Source organism: Neolamprologus multifasciatus, chromosome 11 (assembly GCF_963576455.1).
Source record: "Neolamprologus multifasciatus chromosome 11, fNeoMul1.2, whole genome shotgun sequence".
Classification (NCBI taxonomy): domain Eukaryota; kingdom Metazoa; phylum Chordata; class Actinopteri; order Cichliformes; family Cichlidae; genus Neolamprologus; species Neolamprologus multifasciatus.
Genome location: NC_140449.1, coordinates 35,033,225 through 35,045,412, shown reverse-complemented (window position 1 = coordinate 35,045,412; position 12,188 = coordinate 35,033,225). Strand labels below are relative to the sequence as shown.

Sequence of the window (12,188 nt, the reverse complement as noted above, 5' to 3'; positions counted from 1 at the left end):
GTAGCTGACTGCAGGAGAAAAATACATGTTTAAGATTGTTGAGAATAGATTCCTTAATGTACATCAACGTTAAAGAGAATATAGTTGTGATCGCTTGCAACATTATAATATTGTGGTAATGGGTGTAAGGATACAAAATAGAAAATAGGCCTTGGATGGGAACAAAGAACTGAGGTGCAGGGCAGGAGGATCAACCCCCACCCCCAGGGCATGAAGCAAGAGTTACTGAGGGTGAGGGGCAGACAAAGGGCAAATGGGCACTACCTTAAAAGGAGGTGGGGGTCAGGGTGTCAGCACCCTTGGTACTAGTGTATTTCCATTGTGAGGGTGTTTACTGTAGGGGGGAGGAGACCAGAGGTTATAACTGTAACTGTTGTGTGGAATTCTTTAGATCAGCCTTTAGCATAGGACTGCATAGGAATGCAGTGTAATGATCTCCAGATGTATCTGTAAGAATAATGGGTAATACAAGGATTGTGTAAAACATGGAAACATCTCAGAGTGATCTCTACCAGGACCAAAAGAATCGCAGAGACCGGCGTTGTCTCAACAAAGATAAAGTATCACGACGGTTGATAGCTGTGGGTTTTTATTAATTACAGTGATCGATAAAACGAATGATTCTCCGAGTCTGAGGCTGCAGTCCAAGCTGTTTAAAGGGATGACATCACTCATAAAAACATAAAACCATTTATTTTCTGAACACATGCACATTCCAGGGTTTGGGCTGCTGTGACTGGATTGCTGAGTCTTTCTGCCTCTCATGGTGTCATGTAAAAAAGACCAAACATGGCAGCTCCTTTAAACTCGATCAGGATGAGATTGAGCGGCTTCTAACAGATGAACAATGAGGTGACACTGAAAACGAACTAATCATTTGTCTGTTCTTCTGATATGTGTTTCCTTCAGGTGATGATTGCTCTCTTCAGATACTTTGTTACAGTTAAACACAATCAGATTTTCTCTGACCCGACTGATCGCTCTCTTCACATCTGTCACACATTCAGTCCCCTACAAATGTGAGACTGTAACTTCTCATCCTGCTTGGTTTCATTGTCATTTATGAAATAGTTACGAGTTCTAACTCTTTTTAAAACGTGGACACCGATGTTACACACATGAATTTACTTTAGTGAAGAGCAGTTTTACACAGCCTACTCGTACTTTGTTGAAGTATTTGTGCTACTTTTGACTTTTACTCTGCTAATTTGAATCCAAATGTTATACTTTGTCATTTAAAGCTTTATTTTATTCTTATTTTGCTGATCTTCAAGTCACAGCACATCACAATCACCTGCCAGTTTGTTACTCATGTAAATAAGCTGTGACTCACACGATACAACCGACTCAAGGCAAGTTCAAACCCAGCAAAACAGGTTTTGTTGGCAGGTATTTCAGAAACTGTGGATCTGCTGTAATTCTCCCACAGTCAGGCCTGTCTAAACCTGAAGGGAAGCCGGTATAGGAGAAATATGCTCTCTTTCTACTTACAACATGTGCTCAGCTCGGGGAACTAAAGCTGTCTGATAAGGTAAGAACAGACATGGTAATGCACATGTGTTTGACAGTTTATTTCCAGCAAAACGTTCAGAACATTTTCATGCTTTCGAGCAGGTGTGACATTGTACGAGTGCAGTGTCCCGAATTCGACAAGTGGCACAAAAACAAACCAGTGGAGGCCCAGCAGAGTGCAATCAGATGAAGAGTTTATTAAGAACACACGTGTGGGAAGAAGTACACAGCATCACATCTGCAGACTTCTTCTGCCGTAAACACACAGAGAATAGTTTATATAACGTCAGCGTTAAACCCGTCACGCGTTCTAATAACATATTTTGTATTTCTAAGAACATCATTTGCATTTTGTACAGACAATGAGCAATTTTGAGAGCTAAGGTCAGACACAGAAGTTCCTTTTTCTAACATCTTTTCCCAAATATGGCGATGATTTCAGGCCCTGGAGGTGGACTCGTGCTCCTGTTGACCCATCTTCTGTCATCTGTTGCTAAGCAAACTCAAATGCCACAGGTTACAACAAGAAGCTGAATACATTCAGGCCTCCACTCAAGCCTGTTTCTAGATTATATAAACTATATGTGTTTTGTAAGCGTGTTTGCAGTTTTAACCTTCTGTTGCTCTAAGTCACCTACAGTAGATTGCCTGGACATTCGCACCAAACAAAGCTTGAGACCTTTAATGACTGAGCTTTAACTCTTTACTGAGCACAAAATGCATGTGTATAAAATGGTCTTAGCTGTAGCTGTAATAGAAGGTTAATGTAAAGCCAGCAGGTTTCAATAAACATCTTAATGCAGGATCAATACTATAGATTATATCATTAATGATGCAGAATATATTGTAGCCATAAAATAATTACCTGTTCCTGTTGTGGAATTAAAGAAAGTTTAATCCACAGATCATGTAATGATAGTGAAGACAGCTAGAAGAACATCAGCCAATAGAAATTAGGAAACGTTTACACCGTGTCACAGTCTTCCTCCACAGAGTATCCAGGAGGCTCTGTTGGACCCACTCTGTGGAAAATCTTCCCATCAGGCTGCGTCTTCCACGTCAGCTTCACCTCCTCCGTGATGCCTTCCTCCCCCAGCTTCACCTTCAGCTGAAACACAGTTTTCATATATCAACAGAAGCTCCTTACTGACTGGTCGAGGTGAAAGAAGTTTGTATCGCTATAAAGTGCGACTGGTTCACGATGACAGGTCTGGCTGCAGTTCTTTGATGTCCACCACATGCTCCTTCATAATTTACAAAAATAAAGTTAAAAAGTACGATTTTGTTTATATAGCACCTCCCATGATAAATGTCACAACCGGCAGCAATAAAGGCCCCAAAACAAAACCTGGCGGTACATCGCAGGAAGGAGAAGGACCTGCACACAGAGCCAAACATCATTCAGGAGAGAAGCGCCCCAAAACAGACCCTGATCCACCCGACTGATATCTCAGCCTTTCAAGGATAACACGATGGTCAGCAGTATCAGATTCTAAACTTAGGGCAATATGAACCTGTGTGATGTTGAGATTGATCTGTAACTGTAAAGAAAAGAAAAGAAAGAACCAGTGAAAATATTCATAGTGAGCACACGGAGAATAAATGGAAAAATTAATACGTTTAGACTCAGAGATATCAAAACTACGGAAGCCCGTTTCTGCCACTACAAAAAAAAGTATCAATAACTTGAAATTTCGAGTGATTAACTTTAAATTTCGACTTACTTCAAAACTTTGAGTTAATAAATTGAAATTTTCGAGTTAGTGCTGCCAATCAGTAATCTATGTGAATGACGTCATTTCCTTGTCAGCTGGAAGCTGAAGCCCTCAGCTGCAGCCAGTCATGAATGCAAATATTGCTGATTATTTTCATCGTGGCTTCACAAGTGATGAAATCCCCGTGTTATTAGCTGAATCACATGGCGTTACTATCAGCAAACTCTCGAATGCGCTAATTTGTTGCGATCTGGTTTTGAGTGCGTAGATTACTGATTGGCAGCGCTAACTCAAAATTTTGAGAAAAGGAAGTCAAACTTTCAAGTTACTGTTCTCGAAAGTTCGAGTTATGGAATTTTTTTAGTGGCAGCTAAAAGAAAAATTCCCTATTTCCAGGTCTCAGCAGCTTCTTATTGGCTGTATTGTGAGATACTCTTAGATTTACCCGGTAACTAAAGCAGGCAGCATGCGATCTTCACAGCATAAGACCGTGGGTTTGAATCCATGGACTGGTCTTCGTGTGCTCTCTGGAGCTCCATTCATTTGACGTATTTTTTAATTGGATTCTGTAGCTGCAGGAATGCGACTTCCTGTACCTGCATTTATTATTACAGTTATTATAACTGTGCGCTCACTGAGTCAGGGCATCGCGTGACCTCTGACCTGCTGCAGGATGGATTCTTGCACTGTCGGGTCGTTCAGGTCTGCAGATCCCGCCCTCAGCTGAACCTTCACGTTGTACTTCACGTTGTGCGTCACGTTGTGCGTCACGTTGTGCGTCACGTTGTGCGTCACGTTGTGCGTCACGTTGTGCGTCACGTTGTGCGTCACGTTGTGCGTCACGTTCATCTCTTCAGGCTTGACATCTGCAGTGAAATAAGAAGTCATCAGACCAGGAAGATCATACTCTGAGGAAGCAGTGATGAAGGACCCACCTTGGTAACAGAGGAACTTATGATCGTGGTCACAGCCTTTACTGAGCCAGGAAGCTGTTGACTCTTCCATTACGGCACAGTCCTTATCATTTTTAGGCTCCTCAGATTTCCAGTTTGTGTACGTGGCATCGCTTCCGTCTAACCACCCCCACGATGTTTTGTACAAACCAATCCAAGCAGTTTGGGTGTTTATAGTGTTTGACTGAACCAGAGCAGTGATATTGATGTTGTCCTGCTCTGTGTTGATGCTTATCAGGTCTGTGTATTTCTCCCTGCAGTAAGACTGAGCAGCAGACCAATTCATTGGTTTCTGAACCAGGATTTGATGATGTGTTGCACCTGAACAAGGAAAAAATAGACAGATTCACACCAGTGACTGTTTTTAGAGACAGTCCTGATGCTTATGTTCTTTTCTGTTTGCAGTACTTTCACTTGTTTGCAGCATCTTGCATGAGTATAGACTTTGTTTGATGCTGATGTTGGTGAATTTAAAAATAACTCACCACTGTAACAGATGAAATGATTCTGAACTGTACAATCTCTGGTAGACCAGAACCCAGACTGAGATATGATGACACACTGTCCCGTCCCTGGCTCATCCAAGGTCCAGTTCTGGAACCAGGATGACTGAACCAGGCCTGTTTGAGACCATTTCCACATGTTCCTGAAGAGTCTGATCCAAATGTGTCCATCTGGTGTTGCCTCTTTGGCTTCCGAGTTATTGGCCGGTCCCTGGATGTTAACGAGGTCGGTGTACGTCTGTCTGCAGTATTGGACAGCTTCATGCCATTTCATTGGTTGACTGACGTAGTGGAGCTGCACAGGCTGAAGATCACAGACCACCACACAACCTGAGTGACGACACGGGAAACAGTCAAAAGATTCTCTGTAGATTAAAAAATCAAAAAGGTGCTCGAACCTTTTAAAATGTTGTTTGTTTGTTTGTCATTATAAAGTCACATGAAATGCAAAGTTACAAACAGGACTCTCAGTCTCGACTTGACTGCTGTTGTGATTCGGTGCCTTCTACATGAAATATCATCTGTGCATCATTTAATCATATGGACCACCTCGAGTACCTGTCAGCACGGCGATTGAGGCCTAATGATTTGAGGACAGAATCGCTGATTTGACATTGAACTTCTCCGTATAACAAAGTATTCTAGAGTGAAACTTGAGTCATGCAAGAGGACTATGGTCCCATCACAGCAGCATCTCTAACAGAGGGGCTGAAAAAGGAGAATCAGCGTGCTGTTCACTCTGAAACGCTGTAGCTTCAGAGAGCTCAGCGTGAACAAATGGCTTCAAGCCTCAATGATACAAAACTGGTAGAAAAATGTTTGGTCTAAAAACAGTGATAATTATAACCTGATCCATTAATGTTTTTAATGTATTTATCATAATCATGTCTTGATGCTCAATCATCCAGGTTGGGAAATCCCAAAAAGTTGATTCTGTTCATCTGGATGTTTTCAGCAGGAGAAACATTTCATCATCATCAGCTGACTGCAGGTCTCCAACCTTATAACCAGTACATTTACATAATGACTGAAACCAGCCGAGGGAACAATGGGCTGGGACGTCAGCTCCCTGATCATTAATTTCCAAATAGTCATGATGATGAGACAGAGCACCGGGCTGTGGTCGACTCCTTTGTCACGTGGCGTGAGCAGAACCATCTGCAGCTCAACGTGGCAAAGACCAAGGAAGTGATCGTGGACTTCAGGAAGACCAGGAAACACTTGACCCCTGTTTCAATCCAGGAGGACTATAAATACCTTGGAGTACCAGTTTATTGTACCTTGACAATAAACTGGACTGGGCTAAAAACACCACAGCACTTTACAGGAAGGGCCAGAGTCGTCTCTATTTTTTGAGGCGACTGAGGTCCTTCAACATCTGCCAGAAAATGGCAGATGCCAGGATTTTCTATGAGTCTGTTGTGATCAGTGCGATCCTCTATGCTGTTGCATGCTGGGGGAGCAGGCTGAGGGTCGCAGATGCCAACAGACTCGATAAACTGATCCGTAAGGCCAGTAATGTTGTGGGGATGGAGCTGGACTCCCTCAAGGTGGTGTCGGAGAGGCGGATGTTGTCCAAGAGAAAGACAATGTTGGATAACACCTCCCACTCACTCCATGATATGCTGGTCAGTCACAGGAGCTCGTTCAGTGAAAGACTGAGATTACCGAAAAGCACCACTGACCGACACAGGAAATCATTCCTGCCTGTGGCCATCTCCCTGTACAACGCATCCACTTAACACACTGGTTACTGCAACAGCTTCACGTGTTTCTTTTCCAGCTATTTATTAATGAGTGACTTATGTATACATATATATATATATATATATATATATATATATATATATATATATATATATATATATATATATATATATATTAGGGTTGCAACAATACTCGTATCGATATTGAACCGTTCGATACAGTGCTTTCGGTTCAGTATGCATATGTATCAAACAATACAACATTTTTAATTTATTTTATCAACTTTTCTTCTGACGATGCTGTCTGTGTTGAGCGCTCAGTGGATCTGCGCTCGACTACTCCGCCTAGGCTGCACTGTCGAGCGCAGATTCACTGAGCGCAGCGCAAGCTAGCAAGACAGAAGCTAAGCTCATTGCAACATGGCAAATTGAACCTCCCCCACCCTCATTCAGATCTGGCGTTTGGAACTATTTTGGTTTTCATGTGAAGTATGACCCTGAAGGTAAGCCCGTCATGGACAAAAGTAAAACAGTATGTTGGATGTGCCACGCAATGCTCAATTACATGGGTGGGAACTAGTGCGTTAGCGCAGTTAGCTCGTTAACGTGTTGATGCCGTCCAGCCCCACACACGGGGCGATCCGCGGTAGCTCGTTAACGGAGATTTGCCGTGTTGTGGCGTTAACGTCATTTCAGATTAACGCTGACAGCACTAGTGGGAACACAACGAATATGACTGCACATTTACTCCGACATCATCCTAGTGCAAAGACAAGTGGAAGCAGACAAAAACAACAAGCAGGCATGCTACAAACTTTACCCGAGTCATTTAGACAGCCGTTAGCACATGATTCTCCTTATGGGGACCTGATATGTTTAATATGCTGCTGAGAATATAGCCCAGAAGAAGCGTATAGTAGAGCTTTTATTTTGGAAAGAGCCATTTCTCTGTAATAAACTCTCTTTTCCAAAGATGAATGATTTCTCCATCAGATAGATTTATTTTTTTATTACTTTGTTGTTTCAGCAACATTAAATTTAAAAACTGTACTTTTGAGTTAAAATATATATTTATAATTTTAATAAATGACAAATTAAAAAGGCATGAACATTTTTTTTGTATCGAAAAAACATCGAACCGTGACACCAAAGTATCGAACTGAACTGTGAATTTTGTGTATCGTTGCACCCCTAATATATATATATGTATATATTGTACTATTCTTAGTTAGCATATTGTCTGTCTTGTTAATGTTGGTTTATAATGGAGCACTGTAACAAAAAAATAATTTCCCCCAGGGATCAATAAAGTATTCTGATTCTGATTATTGATCAATGATTAATTCTTTGATCAATAACCATGAGTACCATTCACAGAGAGTTGGAGAATGGCTGCAATCACAGCATGACAGATGTACCCTTAGGCCCCCTCCTCGACTCAGAGATGGTTTTTACATAAATGGCCTCCTTGACTGAAGAAGTCAGTTGGATGAGTGACGAAACGTTTTTCCCACTGAAGACGCGTCAAGATGAATTTCATATAATTATGTTCCTGTGAATTTGAACTAGGCAGAACAAGCTATGGGTGTGGTCCGCTTTATTTTGAAATCACGTCCTGGCAGCGTGTGCTTTTAAAGCCTTTGAAAGAGCAGTTTGCAGCTTTACTTTGTCCCAGGGTTTAGTTGGTAGGTGACAGGAGGCAGATTTGACAGTCATGGTACAACATCGTGTCTTCAACAGTTCTTTGATGGAAATATTTCACAGACCTGAGAGCAGCAGGAGGATCGCTCCACGTCCGATCATGACTGAGAGCTGAAAGACCGTGAAGATGTTGTCATTAATATCATTTGCTGCAGATCACGAAAGCAGCAGCATCAGAGCAGACTGCAAAATATAATTACACAGAGCTTTACTTAAAATATATTACTTTTTATTACAATGTTTACTTAGCCCATTTAGAAGGTACATTTTTAGACAAGTTACTACAGTCAGCGCAGTCAGTAGCCTCACCTGAGATGCAAAGTAATGTAACTGCAGGTTCAGAGTAAACTGCACAGACGTCAGTATCACAGAAAGAAGGTTGGATACAAAAAACCTTTCTTTTCATCATTAGCACAAAGTTTTCAAAAGTCCACAGAGCTCAGAGAGGAACAGAAACGTGATGTAAGTGGGCAATATTCTTATCAGGGACATGTTGTCAAGGTCTGCACAGGCACAGTGAGGAGTGGACCCAAATGCAGACAAATTAAACGTGAAGACAGAACTGGATACTAACGAAAAGCGAGCCGTTTAATAAGGCTGATGGAACAAAACAAAGGGGCAAAGGTGAAACAACATGACACTAAACAACAATCTAAGCTGGCACAGCTAACGTAAAGCAAACGGACATGAAAACCTGGACACGAGGAACTCGGAACACTGACAGATATGGGAAGATTAACGGGCAAAGACTGAATGACAGCTAAACCAAAGGAAAGGAAACACACGGGGAACATGAGAACATGACAGCAGGGAGACACAACGACACGACGGGAGACAAAGACAGCACTGAGACACACAAAGGAAGACTTAAACACTGGGGACGTGACAAAGTGGGGAAGAAGACACAAGGACATAAACAGAGACACACAGAGAGGGACACAAAGGACAAAGACACAAGCAGAGCCTAATAACAAAGAACTGGTGATAAGCAAGCTGAGAGACGTTAAGAGTGAACTCAGAAATAACCAAACAAAAATAATCCTAATAATACACAACAGAAAAGTCAATGACGCTCTGCCAGATCAGCTACATGATAAAACAATATATACAATATATGTAAAGGTTTCATCTCTGTCCAGTGAGCTTCTGTTGAGGTTTATTCATGAGAGCAATGACGTACCTGAGACGAGGAGCTGCAGGCCGACTGATGGACTGAATGCTCAAAATTCTCCATCTGATATAAATCTGATGTTTCTGCCTCCTCCCACATCAACATGAAGTATGTAAAACCAGATGAAGAGGAATCGTTCATTAGAGGCCATTTGTTTAGAAGATGACATATTCAAACTCGCTGCAGATGCAAACGGGTTGTTAATTACAGCTAAATGAGGTCATAAGTGTCCGTCCGTGAAACAAAGACAGAGCTCGTGCGCAACAAGCAGGATGTCGAGGAGTTTCCCTCAGTTTCCCTCAGTTTCCCTCAGTTTTCCCTCAGTTTCCCTCAGTTTTCCTGTTTTCCCTCAGTTTCCCTCAGTTTTCCCTCAGTTTCCCTCAGTTTCCCTCAGTTTTCCCTCAGTTTCCCTCAATTTTCCCCAGTTTTCCTTCAGTTTTCCCTCAGTTTTCTTCAGTTTTCATTCAGTTTTCCCTCAGTTTTCCTCAGTTTCCCTCAGTTTTCCCTCAGTTTTCCTCAGTTTTCCTTCAGTTTTCCCCAGTTTTCCTTCAGTTTACCCTCAGTTTTCCTTCAGTTTTCCTTCAGTTTCCCTCAGTTTTCCTTCAGTTTTCCCCAGTTTTCCTTGTTTTCCCTCAGTTTCCCTCAGTTTTCCCTCAGTTTCCCCTCAGTTTTCCTTCAGTTTCCCTCAGTTTTCCCTCAGTTTCCCTCAGTTTTCCCTCAGTTTCCCCTCAGTTTTCCCCAGTTTTCCCTCGGTTTTCCCTCAGTTTACCTCAGTTTCCCTCAGTTTTCCCTCAGTTTCCCTCAGTTTTCCCCAGTTTTCCTTCAGTTTTCCCTCAGTTTTCCTTCAGTTCCCTCAGTTTTCCTCAGTTTTCCCTCAGTTTTCCCTCAGTTTTCCCTCAGTTTCCCTCAGTTTTCCTCAGTTTTCCCTCAGTTTTCCTCAGTTTTCCCTCAGTTTTCCCTCAGTTTCCCTCAGTTTTCCTCAGTTTTCCCTCAGTTTTCCCTCAGTTTCCCTCAGTTTCCCTCAGTTTTCCCCAGTTTTCCTTCGGTTTTCCCTCAGTTTTCCTTCAGTTTTCCCCAGTTTTCCTTCAGTTTTCCCTTTTCCCCAGTTTTCCTTCAGTTTTCCCTCAGTTTCCCTTAGTTTCCCTCAGTTTTCCCTCAGTTTCCCTCAGTTTTCCTCAGTTTTCCCTCAGTTTTCCTCAGTTTTCCCTCAGTTTTCCCTCAGTTTCCCTCAATTTCCCTCAGTTTTCCCTCAGTTTCCCTCAGTTTTCCCTCAGTTTCCCTCAGTTTTCACCAGTTTTCCTTCAGTTTTCCCTCAGTTTTTATTCAGTTTTCCACAGTTTTCCTTTAGTTTTCCCCAGTTTTCCCTCAGTTTTCCTTCAGTTTTCCCCAGTTTTCCTTCAGTTTTCCCTTTTCCCCAGTTTTCCTTCAGTTTTCCCTCAGTTTCCCTTAGTTTCCCTCAGTTTTCCCTCAGTTTCCCTCAGTTTTCCTCAGTTTTCCCTCAGTTTTCCTCAGTTTTCCCTCAGTTTTCCCTCAGTTTCCCTCAATTTCCCTCAGTTTTCCCTCAGTTTCCCTCAGTTTTCCCTCAGTTTCCCTCAGTTTTCACCAGTTTTCCTTCAGTTTTCCCTCAGTTTTTATTCAGTTTTCCACAGTTTTCCTTTAGTTTTCCCCAGTTTTCCCTCAGTTTTCCTTCAGTTTCCCTCAGTTTTCCCTCAGTTTTCCCTCAGTTTCCCTCAGTTTTCCTCAGTTTTCCCCATTTTCCCTCTGTTTTCCCTCAGTTTTCCCCAGTTTTCCTTCAGTTTTCCCTCAGTTTTCCTTCAGTTTTCCCCAGTTTTCCTTCAGTTTACCCTCAGTTTTCCTTCAGTTTTCCTTCAGTTTCCCTCAGTTTTCCTTCAGTTTTCCCCAGTTTTCCTTCAGTTTTCCCTCAGTTTCCCTCAGTTTTCCCTCAGTTTCCCTCAGTTTTCCCTCAGTTTCCCTCAGTTTTCCCTCAGTTTCCCCTCAGTTTTCCCCAGTTTTCCCTCGGTTTTCCCTCAGTTTACCTCAGTTTCCCTCAGTTTTCCCTCAGTTTCCCTCAGTTTTCCCCAGTTTTCCTTCAGTTTTCCCTCAGTTTTCCTTCAGTTCCCTCGGTTTTCCCTCAGTTTACCTCAGTTTCCCTCAGTTTTCCCTCAGTTTCCCTCAGTTTTCCCCAGTTTTCCTTCAGTTTTCCCTCAGTTTTCCTTCAGTTCCCTCGTTTTTCCCTCAGTTTACCTCAGTTTCCCTCAGTTTTCCCTCAGTTTCCCTCAGTTTTCCCCACTTTTCCTTCAGTTTTCCCTCAGTTTTCCTCAGTTCCTTCAGTTTACCCTCAGTTTTCCTTCAGTTTTCCTTCAGTTTCCCTCAGTTTTCCTTCAGTTTTCCCCAGTTTTCCTTCAGTTTTCCCTCAGTTTCCCTCAGTTTTCCCTCAGTTTCCCCTCAGTTTTCCCCAGTTTTCCCTCGGTTTTCCCTCAGTTTACCTCAGTTTCCCTCAGTTTTCCCTCAGTTTCCCTCAGTTTTCCCCAGTTTTCCTTCAGTTTTCCCTCAGTTTTCCTTCAGTTCCCTCGGTTTTCCCTCAGTTTACCTCAGTTTCCCTCAGTTTTCCCTCAGTTTTCCCTCGGTTTTCCCTCAGTTTTCCTTCAGTTCCCTCAGTTTCCCTCAGTTTTCCTCAGTTTTCCCTCAGTTTTCCTCAGTTTTCCCTCAGTTTACCTCAGTTTCCCTCAGTTTTCCCTCAGTTTTCCCTCAGTTTTCCCTCAGTTTTCCTTCAGTTCCCTCAGTTTCCCTCAGTTTCCCTCAGTTTTCCCTCAGTTTCCCTCAGTTTTCCTCAGTTTTCCTTCAGTTTTCCCCAGTTTTCCTTCAGTTTTCCCTCAGTTTTCCTTCAGTTTTCCTCAGTTTTCCCTCAGTTTTCCCTCAGTTTCCCT

General features: G+C 42.5%; 1 protein-coding gene across 1 annotated transcript; it reads right to left on the bottom strand.

The window, feature by feature from the left end:
• Positions 1-89: 89 nt before the first annotated feature.
• Positions 90-9,217, bottom strand: LOC146509161 (macrophage mannose receptor 1-like). Its single transcript, XM_085176377.1, has 4 exons — positions 8,156-9,217; positions 4,666-5,013; positions 3,891-4,501; positions 90-2,620 (listed from the first exon to the last, which is right to left on the bottom strand). Exons 1-4 carry the CDS (start codon positions 8,190-8,192, stop codon positions 2,477-2,479), a joined length of 1,140 nt encoding a protein of 379 aa, XP_085032503.1. The 5' UTR covers positions 8,193-9,217; the 3' UTR covers positions 90-2,476.
• Positions 9,218-12,188: the final 2,971 nt, after the last annotated feature.